This window comes from Budorcas taxicolor, chromosome 19 (assembly GCF_023091745.1).
Source record: "Budorcas taxicolor isolate Tak-1 chromosome 19, Takin1.1, whole genome shotgun sequence".
Lineage (NCBI taxonomy): Eukaryota > Metazoa > Chordata > Mammalia > Artiodactyla > Bovidae > Budorcas > Budorcas taxicolor.
Genome location: NC_068928.1, coordinates 57245880 through 57265232, shown reverse-complemented (window position 1 = coordinate 57265232; position 19353 = coordinate 57245880). Strand labels below are relative to the sequence as shown.

At 58.1% G+C, this 19353-nt stretch overlaps 1 protein-coding gene across 1 annotated transcript in view; it reads right to left on the bottom strand.

The window, feature by feature from the left end:
• Positions 1 to 19353, bottom strand: part of SDK2 (sidekick cell adhesion molecule 2) — a 268352-nt gene that overhangs the window by 1936 nt on the left and 247063 nt on the right. The window contains exons 40-44 of the mRNA XM_052657936.1: positions 16775 to 16900; positions 13982 to 14146; positions 12528 to 12668; positions 12124 to 12262; positions 8526 to 8652 (exon numbers count right to left, since the gene is read on the bottom strand). Of these exons, the coding sequence (XP_052513896.1) occupies positions 8526 to 8652; positions 12124 to 12262; positions 12528 to 12668; positions 13982 to 14146; positions 16775 to 16900 (698 nt within the window). The remainder of the gene's footprint in view (positions 1 to 8525; positions 8653 to 12123; positions 12263 to 12527; positions 12669 to 13981; positions 14147 to 16774; positions 16901 to 19353) is intronic.

Genomic DNA, 19353 nt, shown 5'->3' with positions numbered 1-19353 from the left:
CCCACTAGCAGTCATCTCCTGATCTGCTGGCCTCATCAAACCTGAAGAATAACCAACCGACACTTAAAAATAGAGGTTCAGGGACCTCCCTGGTGGTCCAATGGTTAAGAATCCACCTGACAACGCAGGGGATGTGGGTTTGATCCCTGGTTGGGGAACTAAGACTCTCCATGCCACGGAGAAAGTAAACCTGAGCACTCTGGAGCCTGAATACAGCTACCGAGCTGGCACACCCCAACTGGAGAGTCCGCACGCTGCAACAGAAGCTCCCATGGGCTGCAACCAAGACTCGACGCAACCAAATAGATAAATAAAAACAAATCTCTAAGACAGTAAATAAAGCAGAGGCCCATGCACGATACACTGAGCTCCAGTCCTGGTCCAGCCTCTGACTTACTGTGTGACTGGGGACAAAGCCAGGACCAGATTGGAAGGCCTTCAGAGGCTCCTGGTGCTGAACAAAATGCTGATGCTCACCCACGTGTGATCCAAAATAAAAGCCACACTCAGTTACAAAAGAAGCATGAGAAAGGTTATTAACAGAAGTTCTGAATTTTCACACGGTGATGACCCTGAGGCTCTGGGGGAGAAAAAAAAAAAAATTACCCTTAATACGGTTGATATTCTGGGGTCCTTGGCCCATGCTCTAGCTGGCTTTTGGGAAAATCGGTGCAAGACAAGAGTCCATCTGGTTTGTAAAGTAACATTCGACTCTGAATTGTGGAGCTAAAAATATCATGTATCTCTTCCCCACCCCCAGCTCCCAGTGATGTTTTGAGAACTAAAAAGACAGCAGATGGAAAGGCCTTTAGAACTCTCTGGAAGGGATGCACTGGTTTTAGTGAACAGTACATGCTCAACAAATATCATTCCAGAAGACCAAGCTCGAGTTGCCTCATCTCTGCCCAGTGAATACATGCTTAGAGGCAGTAAATTCATTTTATCAGCCGGAGTGGAATACACATTGGCAAAACCCTGCAGTCCAGTGAGCCTAGTATAAACAAGTCCGGGATAATCATCTGTGTCTTGCTCTACAGGCAAAGAAAATGGAGGGCTTCCCTGGTCGTTTGATGATTGAGAACCCACCTTCCAACGGAAGGGACGCCGGTTCGATCCCTGGTCTGGGAAGATTCCACATGCCCCGGGGCAGCTGAGCCCGTGAGCCACAACCACGGAAGCTGGAGCGCGCCTAGATGCCCTGCCCCACGACACAAGAAGCCCCTGCAGAGGGGAGCCTGCGCACGGCCACTACCCACCGCAGCCAGAAGCTAAGCACAGAAATCTTAGAAAAGGAAAAAAAAGAAAATGGAGAGTTGCCCTTGCCCGAAGGTTCTGAGCTATGTATGGGAAAGGTAGTGTGCACCTGTTTTCAGGAACTCAAAGCCCTTTACGGCATCTAAGCCTTCAAGAGAAACGGGTACAAAGCACAGAACTAAAATGACACCAACTCTGGAGCAGGCTCTCTGCCAGACAGGAGGAAACGCTGACTTGCGTTTCTTTAAATTTCACACCTCTGTGCTGCAGCTACGATGATGCTACTACCTGAGGGCTGATGAGAGAGCGATGGTTTTGCCCAAGGAAAGGATGAGCTGGACCTGAGCGCGGACTGGCCTGATTTTCTGAAATGTACACACGCTCTGAACTCCCGAACTCCTGCCTGGAGGTCACAAGATGGGAAGGGGAACTCCTCTGTCCTCGAGGGGGATGTTAAATGCTCCCAGACGGCTCTGCTGATTCATGTGCTCTGGCTCTCCTCCTCCCTCCCCCTCCCCAGCCCCCACAGCGCTCCCGCCACCCCAGCAGGCACTCCCAGGACCCCCACCGTCTTGGCAGGCAGGGCCACGACAATGGAGAGTCCCTCACCCGTGCTCCCCGTGATGCAGAGCAGCACAATACAAGCGCTTTCTTTGCCGACAGCCCAGCTGCCAGCCCAGGAGCGAACAGAGGGGCTGCAGAGACCGCAGGGCTCCGTGTGCCAAGGGCAGGCAAGGGGGCCGGGGGTGGGCTCCTGAAGCCCTGGCCGCAGTGAGGCCGGCCCAGGGGCAGGAGGTCTGAGCCAGACGTGGAGGATACGGGAGGCTGGTGGGGCGCGGTCCCTGGGGTCCGGGCGCAGTGAGGGTCTGTGAGTGTGGGGATTGAGAGAGGGCCCCCACAATTTTCCCTGCAGGTCAGCTCCCTCTTGGAGGGCACCCATCGACCGGCTGGAGTGGCTGCTAGATGTTCCAGAACTTCAGCCAGCCCCAGGCCCCAGCCTTGGAGAGGCATCCCCAAATCACTGTGGGTCTGGAGTGAATGAGTCTCCAGGCTGGGGGAGGCGGGTGGGGAGACAGAGGCACCACCTGATTCTGTCCCTTCCCAGCTGGGTAAGTGTGGGCCTATCACTTATCCTCTCTTGGCCTCAGTATCCCGGTCAGTACAATGGGTGGGTCCTGACGTTAACAGGATGAACTGAGCTAATGTATGCGAGAACAGCGTAAAGGTATCATTAGGGGGAAAGTGAAAGGGGTCTGTGTGACATGGGGCCTGAAGCCCCTCTGGGAAGGATCACAGGGGCACGGGATAGGGGAGACTGACTCATATCTTCAATTAAGTTTCTTTTTGCCGCACCGAGCAGCTTGCAGGATCTTAGCTCCCTGACCAGGGACTGGGGGAGCAGCGCAGACTTACCACTAGACCGCCAGGGAAGTCCCAAGGGGAGGCTGACCCAGTGCTCAGACACCCTGGGAAGGAGAATGCTTGGTTCCTGCCTACCCACAACCCCACTGCCACCCCCAGGATGAAGCTGTGACTAGCAGGGTGGGGAAGGAGCCTCTCTGGCCCTCCTGGGGCCCAAACCAAAGCCCATTCATCAAATCATCTCCTGCCTTAAGGAGCACCTTAAGTTAAGCACCTACTGTGTGCCACCGGACTGGGACACCAAGCCAGCAGAGGAGGGGTGTGGCGGGGTGGGGGTGGGGGGGCGGCTAGAGTCTGGCCCGCCCCTCCCCCAGCTCCCCAACACCGCAGGAGGGGGTCTCTGCATGCACCCCTCTGTCTCCACCTCGGAGAACATCTGTTTCTTTTCTGGATGGGGGTGGGGTAAGAAGAGAAGAAAGAAAGCGAGGGGGGGACCAGGGGCTCCCACTCCTGCTTTCAACTCTTGCCCGGCCCTCAGTAATTGAATGCAGCTTCCCAGTCGCCAGCCCAGCACAAAGGGGGCCTTTCATGGCCAGTCCCTGGCTGCCAGGCAATCAGGCCACCGCTTCAGCTCCCAGGCCTCTTAACAGCAGCTCAAAGCCACTCTATCAGCAATTACCAGGGCCCGGGGAAGGGGGAGAGGGCAGCCTCCAGGCTCAGAGTGAGCGAGGTGGGGACCTGAGGGAGGGAGGACCCTGAGAAAGGGCCGAGACAAAAGAGAGGGAGCAAAGGAAGGCCTTTCTCTTTTCTGCTTCTTTCTGGAAGCAGGGACAGTGGTATCAGATCAGCAGGAGACAGGCAAGTGCTGTCCTGGGCTTGGGGACCAGGCAGAGAGCCCTTGGTATGTGTTTGTCCCACTCTCTGTGACCCCCTGGACTGCAGCCCCCCAGGCTCCTCTGTCCACGGGCCTCTCCAGGCAAGAGTGCTGGAGTGGGTCGCCATGCCCTCCTCCATGGGATCTTCCTGGCCCGGGACAGAACCCTCATTTCCTCGAGTCTCCTGCAGGTGGCTTCTTCACTAACTGCGCCACTGGGGAGTCCACCTGGGACTTGTTGAATCTTTTCCATCTTGTTGAATCTCAGAAGCCTGGTGGGAAAGTGTTGCCCCAGGTGGGGTGTTATGCTGGGCAGCTCCTTTGGAGACTGGCAGCTGGAGACCCTCCCCGACCTGTGGTCCAGGTTCCCCCCGGAGGACATTTTCCTCCAGGGTTCTTGGGCTCCTTATCCCTCCCAGGTGCTAGAGAGGGCCCAACCTGTGCGTGGCCACTAACTCCATCCAGGCCTCCCCCAGGGGTCATGGGTTAAGAAGTGCCTTTCTTAAACAACCCTTAGAGCCACTCCTGGCGAACTCTTCGGATTGGGTGCTCAATAAACAATATACAATCTAACATGTTCTATGTATTGATAACATAAAGGAAGCTGAGCGCTGAAGAATTGATGCTTTTGAACTGTGGGGTTGGAGAAGACTCTTGAGAGTCCCTTGGACTGCAAGGAGATCGACCAGTCCATCTTAAAGGAAACCAGTCCTGAGTATTCACTGGAAAGATTGATGTTGAAACTGAAACTCCAATACTTTGGCCATCTGATGTGAAGAGCTGACTCATCTGAAAAGCCCCTGATGCTGGGAAAGATCGCAGGTGGGAGGAGAAGGGGACAACAGAGGATGAGATGGGTGGATGGCATCACTGACTCAATGGACATGAGTTTGAGTAAACTCTGGGAGTTGGTGATGGACAGGGAGGCCTGGTGTGCTGCAGTCCATGGGGTTGCGAAGAGTCGGACACGACTGAGCGACTGAACTGAACGGAACTGATTGATAATTCCTTTTTCTTATAGGCTCAATTTCACGATAATGAGCTTACAGGGCTGACCCAGGACATCACAGAGAACTGAGTACTGATTAAGAGAGGCTTGCCATCGCCTTGGAATTTCTCTCCCATTGAGATTTACTTGTGTGCTAACTATGTGATTTTTCTACCCATCGTGGGCTCTGACTTTGAAATGAAGCTGGACGGTGGCCATACTTTGTCTTTAGAAGTTCCATCACAGAAGCCTCAGCCTTTGTGGGTCCCCCTGCCGGGGAACCTCCTTCTCCTAGACCCCTGCAGACACGGCCCCCAGCCCCACCCTGTGCCTTCTGGAGGGAAACCGGCCCCTCCCTCCTCCAGCCTCCACCCACAGCCCCGTTCTGGCCTTTCCCATGTGGCAGCATGTGTGTTTGTTTATAAGAAGCCTTGACTTTGTGTTTATTCCCATATTACAGGGAAATGGCTGGGTAGCTAGAAATGGAAGGATCCAGTTCTGGAGGGTGACTTTTGGGTGGTCTGATTGAGAGTTCCAACCAGGTGGCACGGGCGGAATTCACTCTCCGGGGGGCCTGGGGGGCGGGGACTTCAGGAAGACAGCCGGCCCGAGGGGTCGGGGGTTGGCTGCTGACCCTGAAGGAGGTGCCCAGGAGGACTAACAGCGCCTCTCCTGTGAGCCCGGAGCTAGAAGTCACGAGGCTGGGTGCTGCTCGTTCTGGACACTGACGTGCAGTCCAGCTGCCTCTCACGGGGCCGAGCGAGCAGCACAGGGAGTCATTTATGGAGAGCGCTGGCGTCTGCAGAGATGAAAGGGCGCAGGCGGACCCTGGGAGGTTCGGCCACCAGTCCGTGTCCCCCCGCCCCAGGGCACTGGTACGCTGAGCATCACTCAGTGGACATCTGAGGGCGGCCAGCTGCTCTTCTCCCATCTGCCCCCAACTCCAGCCCACACGGAGCCTGGATCCTGAGTTTGCATGTTTGGACTTGAGTCAACTTGCTTACGGAGAAGGCAATGGCATCCCACTCCAGTACTCTTTCCTGGAAAATCCCATGGACGGAGGAGCCTGGTAGGCTGCAGTCCACGGGGTCGCTAAGAGTCGGACACAACTGAGCGACTTCACTTTCACGCATTGGAGAAGGAAATGGCAACCCACTCCAATGTTCTTGCCTGGAGAATCCCAGGGACGGCAGGAGCCTAGTGGGCTGCCGTCTATGGGGTTGCACAGAGTCGGACACGACTGAAGCGACTTAGCAGCGGCAGCAGCAGCAACTCGCTTAAGCTCTCTGACCCGTTTTCCCATTCGTACAAAGAAGATGTGACTGAGGCCTGCCTCGGAGGGGCGGGTGAAGCTACCCTGTGGTGGGGCGCTCGGGTGGCCCACGGCGGGTGCAGCTGTTGTCATCAGCCACTGTGAAGGGCCTCTTTGAATGTCTGAGATCTGATGCTGGTTGAAAAGGACTAACTTACAACCACAAATCTTTGATTCTCTATCCTGCTAACCATACTTGGTCTTGAGTCTGTTCGGCCTGATGACCTTCTCCAATGACCCTTTCATGGTTTCAACAGACACGCACAGAGTGATTGCCTCCCAGTGACGTGCAGGACGCTGGGGGTACGGCATGAACACAACTGTCACGGTCCCTGCCCTCAGGGAACTCATGGCGGTGGTTTAGTTGCTAAGCTCTGTCCAACTCTTCTGACCCCATGGACTGTAGCCCACCGGGTCCCTCTGTCCATGGCATTTTCCAGGCAAGAATACTGGAGTGGGTTCCCATTTCCTTCTCCAGGGGATCTTCCCGACCCAGGGACTGAACTCGCGTCTCCTGCCCTCAGGGAACTTAGCTTTCAGAGTAAATAAACCCAGGGATTCCCTGGTGGTCCAGTGGTTAGGACTCTCTGCTTCTACTGCAGCGGGCACTGGTTCAGTTCCTGGTCGGGGAACTAAGATCCCACATGCTGCATGGTGCAGCCCCCCCCACCCCCCCAAAAAGAAAAAGGACAGAGTAAATAAACCCAAGTCAACTGAATCCAGCCCCAAATCAAACCCCGAACTATCCCAAAGGCTGCACGCGGAGCTCCAGGTCTGGGCTGTGGTCCTCAGATCTGGCATTCTGGAACCAGAAAGCCTCCTCTCTAGGGTGTGTGCTCCCGGAGAGGGCGAGGGGCAGGGTAGTGACTGGTCCCAGTTTGCTATGGAAACAGTGTTCAAGTGAAGGGCTTGTTCTGAATAAATGAGACCAGTAGCTCTAAGGAGGGTTCGGGGTGCTCTGTCCATCCTGGGGTGACTTCTGAAGTGGGATGCTCCTGGGATGGGAATTCTTCTCCCAGCAACTTCTTCAAGGCTGGGGGGCCCTGGCATGGCCTCAGGGGCCAGCTCTGTGTCCCATGTCGGTGTCTCCCAGACTCACGCAGGGTGCTCACAGAGAGCTCCCGGGACTGGGGCAGTCCCTTGTGGACTCAGTGGGGTTACTCTCTGAAAGGTCGGGGCTCAGCTGATGAACGTCGATCACAACGCCCTCTGCAGAAGGTCAGGGGGGCTGAGCAGAGTCTACAGGGAGCCTCTTCTGCCGGCCACCACGATGCCCTCTCCACAGACGGGAAGGGGCTCAAGAAGCCCTTGGTGACGGCTCCACTGACACGGGGAATCCCTTTAATCTTGTTTTTTTGGCTGCGTTGTGAGGCATGTGTGATCTTAGCTGCCTGACCAGGGATTGGACCTGTGCCCCCTGCATTGGAAGCCTAGAGTTGTAACCACTGGGCCACCAGGGAAGTGTCCCTCTACCGTTTTGACTTTTACTTTGGGAACCGACAAGCCAAAGGCTCATCACCACCTCTGGAGAGAAAGAAAGAAGAGTGCTTCAGGAAGCACGGCCGAGTGAGTGCCAGTACGGGCGTGGCAGCAAACAGTTAACTACTCACAACGAGATGCCACAACCTGGATCACGTGGGTCCCCATGTAAACCGGGCTAAGCTGCGTCTTGGCCCCTGCCAGCTCTGAGCTGTGGTGTCAGCTCCAGCCTCACCGGCTCTGCCAAGCCCGATGGTAACCCTGGAGCTGAGCAAGACAGCAATGAGCAAGAGAGAGGCCTTGGGTCCGCGGGGCTGCGACCGGACCCCAGGCTGGCTGGCACCTCCTGCCCGACCAGCAGCCCCACTTCCCGCTGGCCTCTCTTCCTTCTCACCCTCTCCCAGGACCGGGCAGGAGGTCCAGGGCGTGGACACCGTGGCCTTTTGCGGCCCCTTCCTTGGCAACCAGCAGGCCTGGCCAAGGCCAGGAGGGCTGGGGCGAGAGGCTGGAACATCGCTCGGCTGGAATGCACCAGGCCCCTTCTCCCCAAAGCCTGGGGCGGAGGGTCCATGCACGACCCTGCCTGGCCACCCAATGGCAGCCTCTCTAAAGCTCCATGTCTCCCAAAGGCACCGTCCCCTCCTCAGTATTAAGAGCTGACATTCACTGAACGTAACCTCAGCAAATCCTCCCCACTGTCCCATGAGCCCATTCTGCAGCGAGAGAAACTGAGGCTTCAAGATATTACTCAGTACACCCACAACGCCCTTGACTCCTGGGCAGCAGAGCCAGGACGCAACTCGGGTCTGAAGCTCCAAAGCTTAACGCCTTAATGGTCCGCACTACTTCCCAACCTTGGGGGCCCAGCCCCCTGCTTCTGGAGCTCATTCTGACCCTGATTAACTAGGTTCAGCTGTTCTCCGGCTCCGGCCGAGCAGGGCTCCGGTGTCTGCATCCCCCTCGTCTTCGACAAGAGACAGGCCAGGACGACCGGGGACGGAGCGTGTCGGGGGGCTCCTGCAAGACTCTTGCTCTTGGGAGTTCCAGGGACCCCACCAGCCCAGGGGCAGACTGAGCACAGCTCGGACGTGGCGGTTGACCTCAGTGCGCCGTCTGGGGGATTTCCTGGGGCCCCTCGGTCTTTCCAGCCCATAAAGGGAGGAGGGCAGGAAGCGGTGGGCAGGCCCATACTCCAGGGTGGAGGCTTCACACAACACCCCCACCGTGAGCGGGCGCCAGGCGCTCCTGCCCCTCACCTGAGAGTCGGAGATTTCCGAGGGCTTCTCCGTCAGGCTGCTGCTCTCCGCCGGGATGAGGTCATTGTACTTGGTGACGTCCTCGTCTGAGTAGTGAAGGCTGCCTGGGCTGGGCCGAGGGGGAGACCTGGGGAGAGTGGGGGGCTGAAGGGCAGATCTGGGGAGAGTGGGGGGCCGCGGGGGAGACCTGGGGAGAGTGGGGGGCTGAAGGGCAGATCTGGGGAGAATGGGGGGCTGAGGGGGAGACCTGGGGAGAGTGGGGGGCAGGGGGAAGGCCTGGGGAGAGTGGGGGGCTGAGGGGCAGATCTGAGGAGAGTGGGGGGCTAAGGGGAGACCTGGGGAGAGTGGGGGGCAGGGGGGAGACCTGGGGAGAGTGGGGGGCGGGGGGCAGACCTGGGGAGAGTGGGGGACAGGGGGCTGAGGGGAGACCTGGGGAGAGTGGGGGGCAGAGGGGAGACCTGGGGAGAGTGGGGGGCAGAGGGGAGACCTAGGGAGAGTGGGGGCGGTGGGCAGGAGGCCCTCTGCGGGTCCCTCCATCTCTCCTTCCTGTGTCTGCGCTTTGACAGGCCTGGGCCCTGAGGCGCAGGGTCTCGGGCTGGAGGCCCCAGGGCGGGTGTGTTTGTGTGTGTGTGTGTGTGTGTGTGTGTATGTGTGTATCTGTGTGTAAGTCTGTGTGTGTGTGTGTGTGTCTCTCTCTAGGATGTGTGTGTCTGTGTGCCTGTGTCTATATGTGTGCCTGTGTGTGTGTTTATGTGTATGTGTGTCTGTGTATGTGTCTATGTGTGTTTCTGGGTGTGTCTATGTGTGTCTGTGTGACTGTATGTGTGTCTGTGTGTCTGTATGTGTGTCTATGTATGTGCGTCTGTGTGTCTGTATGTGTGTCTATGTGTGTGTGTCTATGTGTGTTGGTGTCTGTGTCTGTGTCTTTGTGTGTCTATGTCTGTGTGTGTGTCTATATGTGTGTCTGTGTGTGTGTGTCTGTGTATATGTCTATGTGTGTGTCTGTATGTGTGTCTGTGTGTCTATGTGTGTGTGTGTCTATGTGTCTGTGTGTGTCTATGTGTGTGTATCTCTATGTGTCTGTTTATGTGTGTGTCTGTGTGTGCGTCTATGTGTGTATGTCTGTGTGTGTCTATGTGTGTGTGTTTGTGTGTGTCTGTGTGTCTATGCATGTCTCTGTGTGTCTATATGTATGTCTGTGTGTCTGTGTGTGTGTCTATGTGTGTCTCTGTGTGTGTCTATGTGTGTGTGTGTCTGTGTGTGTCTATATGTGTGTGTGTGTCTAGGACTTGTAGGCCCAGGACCAACCTCCCACCCCAGCTCAGGGCCTGGGGCGCTGGGGAGGCTGCGCCTTGATTCTGCAGCGGTGCTCCCAAGGCCCCAGGCAGGGGGAGTCTTGGCAGTGAATGTCACACAGCGTTTCTGGGCCCCACTGAGACCCCCCAGCAGTGGAATCTCAGTCTGGACACATGCCCCGCAGATAAGCTCCGCAGGTGACTCTCAGACTCACAAGGTGAGCTCTAGAGAGTGGACGCCGAGGGTCGGGGGAGAAAAGGGGCACACGGCCTCCCTCCTTCCACGTCTGCTCAGAGACCAGAGACAGGCTAAGGGCCGCCCTAGCTTCGAAAAACCAGCCCTGGAGAAAGCTGTGCACTTCCTGGGGAGTGAGAGGCCTGCCGGCTGAGTCATCTCACAGACACCCAGGACGGGGCGCCTCGGGCGCTCCACCCGCTTTGGGGTGCGTGAGAGGCAGCAGGCTGGTCTGGGAACCGCATAGGCTCCCAGGGGCCCTGGGCAGGTGGCTGGGGTCCCCCATGACTCTGCCTTACTCATGTCTTCCCAGGAAGGGGTGCCAGGGGGCCCCGCCCAGGGCCCGATGCCCCGTGATCAGCCCCGTTGGCTCTAGGAAACCTTCCTAGCACAGAGGCCCTGAACCCCGGCTGCCCCGCCCGAGCCGGAGGTGGCTTCCTGCTGAAATGCCGCTCTGAGAACAGTCTGGTGCCTGGTGACCGTGTCACAAGCAATACCCCTGCCTCCTGCAACCCCCTGTACCGTATCTGCGTGGATTTTATGCCAATCAACAAAGCTGCATCTTTAAGCTACTTAGAAATAGCATAGTTAGCAGCAGTATCACTAGATGAGACAGGAAGACACAGGACACTAACAGGAGGGGGGATAGGGGCCAGGCTAACACTGTCTTGGGGACATGCACCATGCCTGGGTCAGGCCTCAGGAGCCTGGGGATAGTTTGGGGCACGTGGGATTTCTGTGTGTACACAGCGATGAAGGGGACACACAGGGCCCGCGGTGTGTGTACACTGGGGGTGTGAGAGGCGGGCGAAGCTAGGCTGTGGGTGAAACACCCTCTTGTTCCATGTGGCAGGGCCCTGGAGCCAGCCTGGCGGGGCCGCGGTGGCCATGCTGGGCCCGCACCACGGCCTCAAACAGCTCTTTCTTTGGAAAGCTGGCTTTGGCAGGAGATGAGAGCTCGGCCTGGCTGGCCTGCGCACCCCTCCCGCGGAAAGTCCTCCTGCTGAACACACACGTCGCCTCTTCCTTTCAGGACCAGACAGAGGGAAGCTTTGTGAGCTGGCCCTGGGCGAGGCATCCCCTCAGTCCCGCGGGCACCTCCGATGAGCCAGGAACGTTAACAGGGCCGAGGCTGGAGCCCCTGAGCTGCAGCCCAACCTCTCCCTCATGCTCTCGATGCCTGAAACTGCCAGGTCAATCAGGTGACGCTCAAGTGAGCCCTAGCAACTGACCCTGACCTTGGAAACGGGCAGTCTGGTGGGCCACAGCGGGTGGGGCTAGCAGGGGCCCTGGGTGGAGAGGAGTCAGGTGAATATAGGAGCTGGTGCAGCCTGGTCCTTTCCTGGTTGGCTCTTCTTGGATGCAGCCTTTTGAGGACAATGTGGGGTGTGTAGACTTCAAGGGTGGGTGGGAGAAAGCTGCCTACGGCCACAGAGGGTGTGAGTAGGTGCCTGGGGAGAGGGCATCCCCTCTTTCCAGAACAGGAAGGTCAGGCGAAGGCAGAAGCAGTCATGGGGGACTCCTGGCAGCTCTTGAGTGTGTCTGCCCAGCCCATCTTCGCTGGGTGCCTCTCACCTTTTGGGCCAGTGGCTATCAGGGCTTCAGGCCTGTACCAGGAGCACTTGGCCCCAAACAGCAGTTAGTGGTTTGCAAAGTTGTGCAAGCGATTTGCATCCTGCTGTGGTTGGCAGACACCCTCTGTCCCCAGCTCCTCGTGACTTTCTCCCCACCCCGCTGTGGAGCTGCCTGGGCCTGGCTCTCTGCCTAGTGACCATTCCCAGCGAATGCTGCTTCCCGGGGGGCTGTCCTGGTGGCGCAGTGGTAAAGAATCCGCCTGCCGATGCAGATGTGGAGGAGGAAGTGGCAACCCACTCAGTATCCTTGCCAGGGAAAGCACATAGAGAGAGGAGCCCGGCGGGCTAGTTCATGCGGCCACAAAGAGTCGGGCACAACTGAGCATGCTGCTTCCAGGACGAGGTGAAGCCAGCTACATGCTGCCTGCTCTGTGGCCCAGGCGATGCCGGCCCCACCTCCACCCGCCCAGGACCCCACGCAGAGAGCCCATTACCTGGTATACAGGCCATTCTTTCGGCAGAAGGAGTTCTTGACAGAGAGTCGTCGGTTGTTGAGTTCCAGAGCAGGAAAACTGCTCTCATCCAAGCTCATCATCTCGCCATGGCCCAGCGCACCAGTCTTGGCACTGTTGCCTGGGGAGGGCAGAGATTGACGTCCATCACTCACTCTATCCTTTTAGACCAGGTGGCCCCTTTCCCCTATGGCTGGGCTGCCCCCTCTTTCTTTTGTTAGTGTTGAAACCAAAACTGGAGATGGAGATTGTGAGACTGTGTGTAGGAACCCTAGGAGACCCCCACGCCCATCAGAGCAGGTGCTTTTCCAGGAGAGGGACCTCCCCAACACCACCTTTGCCGGAAAGGGAGATGGTCACGAGAAAGTTCGGTCCAGCCAGCTCACCTGCGTCTGTCTTCTTGGCATACTTCTTGCTCTGGCCTCGGATGATGAGCACAAAGACGAGGAGCAGGATGAAGATGAGGCCAACGAGGGCGATGACCACCAGGAACCACCACTCCTCGTAGAAGGGGTTGGCTTTCTGGGCTGGAGCATGGAGTGGGCGTCAGGTCTGTCATGCTCAGACCTGTCCTGTCTCCAAGCCTCCAGCTCCAGGTGGGACCCTACCACCTGCTCTCACACTTTACGGGCAGGTGAGTCTGTGCCCTCTGAACGAGATAGAATCTTGGCTTGGTAGGGATGGTTTCATCTCAAGGGCCAGCTTTGGTTTATCAGTAAAGGGGTTGCCTGGAGGGCTGGTTTGAGAAAGGGCTGAGGCCATTTCTAGACTGACTGATTAGTGATGTCTGCTAAAGACACAGGAGGGAGCGTGAGTTGAGGTGGTTTCTCGACTCCTGAGTGCTGGGATTGATTAGTGATGTCTGCTAAAGACACAGGAGGAGCAGGGTCTGTGTGCTTGCTATTTTTTCTTTCTTATTTTTCCTTGCCACTTATGGCCCAGGGGCTACCTTGATAGATGTCAATGTGTGTTAGAAAGGTGCTTGCCTGGCCTGTGGTGGCCCTGGGACAGTTTCTCTCCCAAGGTTCAGTAGGGACAGAATCTGTTCTGGTAGCCGGGAGGGTGGACATGAGCAGGTCTTCAGAAAGGCTCCTCCAGGGAGACTCCCCTTCTTTCAAAGCCCCCAGGACTGTGCTCCCTGCACTGGGCTGGTACTAATCCATGTTGCTGACTGAGGGGGCAGGCTCTTCTATTTCAGGCTTGCAGTGCTGACTTCCCATCATTTGGTTCTATCAATCAGGCCAAGGGCAAAAGCACAGGGCTTCTGAAACTGCCCCAGTGAGTAGAAACTTTGAACGCTATTCCTGTCTCGGGGGAAGTGCCTATTAAAAGTGATTAGATGTGGGGCCGCAGGTTTCAATATTGGTCCTCTGTGAGCTTGGAGGTGATGGGAAGAGAAAGGCAGGAAGGAAGGGGGAAGGATGGAGTCCTGCCCTCGCAGGGAGCTGCTCGCTCAGGCCTGAGCTTCACAGGCTGTGGGCTCTGTGTTGGGGGGTGGTTTGCATGGATACACACAGTGTATGACCCGACACCCTTGGATTTCCTGGGTGATGAGCCCATGGAAGCTCCCATCTTGGGCCCGCCCATTCATCCTCAAGCCACTGGGGCCCCTGCCCAGGGCTTCTGGAATCCTTGGAAAGGAATTCCCAAGACCTCTGCCCTCTACGTCCTTCTGGAGTTGAAGGCCGACCCGGGCCCCAGCCCAACGCTCTTGGCTTTGGAGAACTGAGAGGACAATGCCTTCTGGGTCCCGTCCCCAGTGCTTCTGGGGCTGGTGCCTCTCCTCCCTTGTCCCCGCCCCAGACCCCCCACCCCTCACCCCTCACCCCATAGGTGGTACCTGGCACAGACTGGGAGGGGCTGCTGGGCGTCCCGAAACCGTAGTCATTGACTGCGATGACCCGGAAGTCGTAGCTCACACCTGGCTTGAGGATGTCCATGCTGAATGTGTAGGACGTGACCTCCTTGGGGATGTCTTTGATGAGAATGTCCCAGAGCCCCTCATCTGTGGGAGGACAGAGACGGAGGCACCTGTCAAGAGGGGGCAGTCTGCCTGACCCTAACCGGTGCTCCCTGACCCCAGGCCTGTCGGGCCTGTCCCCTCAATACCGAGTCCCCTGTGCTTGGCACCGAGTAAGTCCTCGGGAGACACTTTTTACAAGTATCTGACCCTTTTATTCTTTTTCATACTTATAATTAATTAATTAACTAATTAATCCCAGCCATGACTGCAAGGAAATCCAACCAGTCCATCCTAAAGGAAATCAGTCTTGAACATTCATTGGAAGGACTGATGCTGAAGCTGAAGCTCCAATACTTTGGCCACCTGATACGAACTGACTCATTGGAAAAGACCTTGATGCTGGGAAAGATTGCAGGCAGGAGGAGAAGGGGACGACAGAGGATGAGATGGTTGGATGGCATCACCGGCTTGACGGACATGAGTTGAGTAACCTCTGGGAGTTGGTGATGGACAGGGAGGCCTGGTGTGCTGCAGCCCATGGGGTCGCAAAGTGCTGGACAGGACTGAGCGACTGAACTGAACTGATGCCATGCAGCCTGTGAGATCTTAGTTCCCTGACCAGGGATTGAAGCCAGACCCTGGCTGAGTCCTAACCACTGGAGCACCAGGAACTCCCTCTCCCTCTTTTTAATTAAAATCTCTGCAAAATATTGAAAAATGTATCATAAGTGGAAAACTTTTTAACACCCAATCCAACGCCACCTAAGGCTCCAGTGAAGGAGCCTCACCTTTTTCTTGTGCAAAAGAAATCTATAGATTCACTTCCCATGACAGTAAAAAGTGCTGGCCAGCAGGCTTTTAAGAGGCTGCCTAATATGCTATCATGAGTCCCAGGTGGCTCAGACGGTAAAGAACCTGCTTGCAATGCAAGACACCTGGGTTTGTTCCTTGGGTTGGGAAGACCCCCTGGAGAAGGGCACAGCAACCCACTCCTGTATTCTAGCCTGGAGAATCCCAGGGACAGAGGAGCCGGATGGGCTACCGTTCTTGGGGTGGCAGAGTCGGACACGACTGAGTGACTAACACTGTCACTTAGCCAGGCCCCTATTTTTCTGCTCCCTTTCCACAAAAGCCACACAGGGTAGCGCTCCTGACTGCAGTCTGCCCCTCCTTGACCCCCCCACGCAGGAACAAACGGTGTGGCCAGACCACAAGCTCTGGAACGAAATGCTGTGTCTCCGGTCTGCAGCCCCGGGGCTTGGCTGATGTGCAGCGTGGGTCCCGTGGGTCCCAAATGTCAGGTGCGTCCCTCCCTGGTCTGCAGAGCGTGGCTTCTCATGTCTAGTCGGTTCTGCCCAAACCAAGTACAGCGGTGCAGGGGGAGCTGAAGACGAGGGCGATTTCACCCTCAGAATGAGGAATCTGCATCCCCAGCCTTCAGGGGGTCCTGGCTTGATCCTTCCTCTTATGCTCTGCCCTTGCTTGCAACTATGTGGACCAAGTCACAGCCCCCAAACCCAGAACACCAGGTCCCATGCTGGGCCTCCCAGGGAACGCTGGAAAATCCACAGGGCTGAAGTCTCGGGCCAACATTCCACAGCCTGGCACCCCGGCAGGCCAACTTGGATGGAAAAAACAGGCTCCAGGCCCTGGATGGGAGAAGCAGGAGGTGGTCTCCCGGCCAAGTCAGCAGCCGGCCCTGGAGGGTCAGGGAGGGACCATCTGGAGTGAGGAGGGAGCCAAGGCTGCCGGTATGTTCCGGCTACACATTGGATCTGAGCTGCTGGACATAATAGCTGTTTACATGATATTTGCGACTGCGATTATTAGCCCAAGATTAAGGCAATGACCGGGTGCTGGCGGCTTCCTGGAACTGCTGGAATGAATTATTTGCTATCGAGATGATTAGCGCTCAGCCACCCTGTGGTACTAACCACGTCGCTGGGATGTGCCAATGGCCCCATTAGAAGTATTAGCTCCCAAGATGCCAGTTTCCCAATTAGCATTTGCTGCTTGTGCGGGAGCAACACAGTCTTCTTTTTCCCTTTCTTTCTCATCTTGGGTTACCTAGTCACGCATCCATGGAACATCGAGAACAAGCCTCCAGCCTGCACTAACTCTGGCACCTCTGATGAACCGGAAACCTAGCAACGGAGGGAGCTGGCCAAGGGCGGGAGCTCCTGGTGGGAAGAGGAGCTCGAGGGGCCGCCGCGGGTGTCGCTGTGACCCGTCAGTGATTTATCCAGCCTCTCCTGATGCCTTCAGAGCTTCTCATGACTCGATTTCAGGCTTGAGAGGAGAGCCCGGGACGTGATAGGTACTGTGGCGAGAGCCGGGATGCAGAGATGGCCCTCAAAGGCGCGCTGGTTCTCCAGGGGACGGCCAGCCTCCTCATGGGGCTTTGGTCAGTGGGGTCACGTGGAGGCGATGGGCGTTTAGCCAATGGGAGCCCAAACCTTCGTTCCTCTGGCTTCTTGGATGACCCCCCCGACTCGAGCTGGTCCTCACCCGGCGATAAGCCCTGTTCTCCAGGGCCTCCAGGGTGAGCCTTAACTTGGGTGCGAGTCCCGTGTCCCACCTGCCACAGGGGCCCCCCTTGCTTCCCCCTGGCAGAGCACAAGTGCCTGGTCACGCGATGACCCCCAGCTGGCTCAGCCCGGGCGGACGTACCTGAAGGCCGAGCCTCGAGGACGTAGCGGGTGATGGGCCCTTTGCCTGGGTCTCCGCTGGACCAGTGAATGGCAATGGCTGAGCTGTACCGCACGATGATGGGCACTCCGGGCGGGCCGGGGGCACCTGCATGCACACACACAGTGGGCGAGGGGATGCCCCAGAGTGGGGCAGCCACCCCGCCCGTCTCCCTGAGCTCCAGTAGGAGGACCCAAGTGCAAAACCCTGGCCAGGGTCTCTGGAACCCCTCCACGTGCCGTGCCCCCAAGAAGCATATCCCAGCCAGGCCTGCAGGACCTGACTTACTCTCCGCCGGGTCACCCACAGCCCCCGCCTTCCAGGAGGTGTGTGTGGGGTGATGCCACAAAGGCCCCCAGCTGCACTGGCTCTAAGGGCGAGGCCAGAGAGGAGGCCAAGGCCGCAGGAGGATCTGGGGCCGCTGCCACCATGAGGGAGGAAGGACCTAGCCCTGCCCCGGGGATGGGCTCTCCTGGGGTGATAGGTGCCTCAGGGGTCGCTGGGGGTGCCAGCCCCAGGGCCCAGAGCAGGAGGGAGGAGCTTGCTCTGTAGGCAGAGGACAGAGCCTGCTCTGAGCGTCCTGTGCCCCTTCCTCGCCAGGGGGCCCTGCCTTGCTGGCTCCTACGGCCCCCAGGGGCCCCGCCTGCTGTTCCCCATGCGCCTGGAGCCCTGCCTCCTGGGAGCCTGGGCACAGCAGGTGCTTCCTCCACGCCTTCGCTTTCGGGACAAGGGAGCAAAGCAGGGAGTGGGGTGTGGGCAGCAGGCTGGCCCGGGGCCTCGGGGGAGGAGCCGAGAGCCCCGCTTCAGACTGAAGCGCCTCCAGGCCCCGGGGGAGGTGACCGGCCAGATGGCAGGCCAGGGGCTCACCTCCTGAGCCTGGCGGCCCATGACCCAGCCCTGCCCACGGCCTCGGAGGGCCTCAGAGCCTGCCTGCCTGCCTTCCTTCCTCCCTCCCTTCCCGCACCAGCATCCTGCCCACAGCCCAGGGCAAAGGTGGAGGGCCTGGGGCGTGTGGGACGCTGCCCGAGGCGGGTGTGAGCAGTGGGGTGGGGCTCCCAGGACCCTGGGCTCTCACTCCCTCCAGGGCAGCACCTGGGGTGGAGTGCAGCTGTCGTCCAGACTAGAAGCTTCCAGCCCACCCTCGGAGCTGGCCTGGAGGGAAGAGGGTGCCAGGCTGCACATCCACTGACCCCTCCTCCAGCGGGCGCAGCGCAGCGCTTTCTCAAAGCCTGCTCCTTCACGCTTCCTCCCCGCCCCCTCCCCCAACCCCGACACTTCAGGCCTCAGGTTAGAACACCGTGTCCTCCAGGCGGGCCTCTCCAGGCCCCCCGCCCCTGCTCTGTCCCCCTGGTCCCCAGCCAGCTCCCTTCCTGCTTTTGTTTCCCTGGGAAGCAGCTCAGGTGAGAGGCGCCTGCCTGCCTGGGGAGGGGCTGGGGGCAGGTGGAGGGCAGGGGGAGGGCAGCTCCCTGGCAAGCTGCCCGCTGCGGCCCTGCAGGCTGTGTTCCAACCCTGGGAGCCTTGGGAGCCAGACTGCCCTTCTTCAGAACCAGAGGCGGGGAGAAAGCGCCCAGTAAGAGAGTGAAGGGTGGCTGCCTGGAACCCGCTTCTGCTGGGCAGCAGAGGCCACCCGGCCGGGTCAGCCCCTCCAAGCTCAGGGTGGTGGGCAAGGAGGATGGGGAGGAGGGGCTTCAGGGGGAGCATGGTGGGGGGCTGTGTATGTTCTCGGTGGGGGCGTGGGGGCAGGAATCCAGAGAGTCTGGGAGGCGGCCTCCACATCAGGAGAGGACATTCAGCATGAAAGAGGCCCTGGGGGGCTAAGCCTCAGCCTCAAGAAGAAGAGTTCCCCCAGCCTGAGGATGACCCCAGGGAGGGTCACAAAGCCCAGACGAAGCTACTCTTTCCTCCCTGGTCCCCAGTGCGCCCCATCACCCCGGGACAAGCACACAGGGCCTGGCCTGCCCCCTGACGCTGCCCCTCTGTCCCCTGTCTAGGGAGCATGGGGCCGGCAGGCTTCCCTGGACCTGGTTCCACACCTGCAGACCCCCAGAGCCCTGGTTCTCACAGTAGGTACCCGAGAGCCACCTGGGCTCTTTCGTTCAAATGCACATCCCCAGGGATGCTCGGGCCCCAGGAATCAGCATTATCACGACCACCCCAGGGGTTCTGACATCAGTGTCTCCTTGAGAAATGCTCTGATGGCACAGGTGACCCCTGCAGCCCGGCTGGCCCTGCCTCATAGCTGGCCACCCCACCCCTCCTCTGCCTCAGCTGCCGTCAGAATCCTACGGAATGCTGGTTTCTTTTCCCACGCGTCCATACAAATGCCGCTCCCCAGGCGGTGTTCTGGAATCGCTGCCTTTGTTTATTTTGTTTTTAAATTTAAAAAATTGTTTCTAATTAATTTATATGGCTTCACTGGGTCTTAGTTGCGGCAGGCAGGATTTTGATCTTAGCTGCGGCATATGAACCCTCAGGTGGGGGCCGGTGCGATCTAGTTCCCTGATCAGGGATGGAACCTCCTGCGTTGGGAGCGAGGGGTCTTAGCCAATGGACCATCAGGG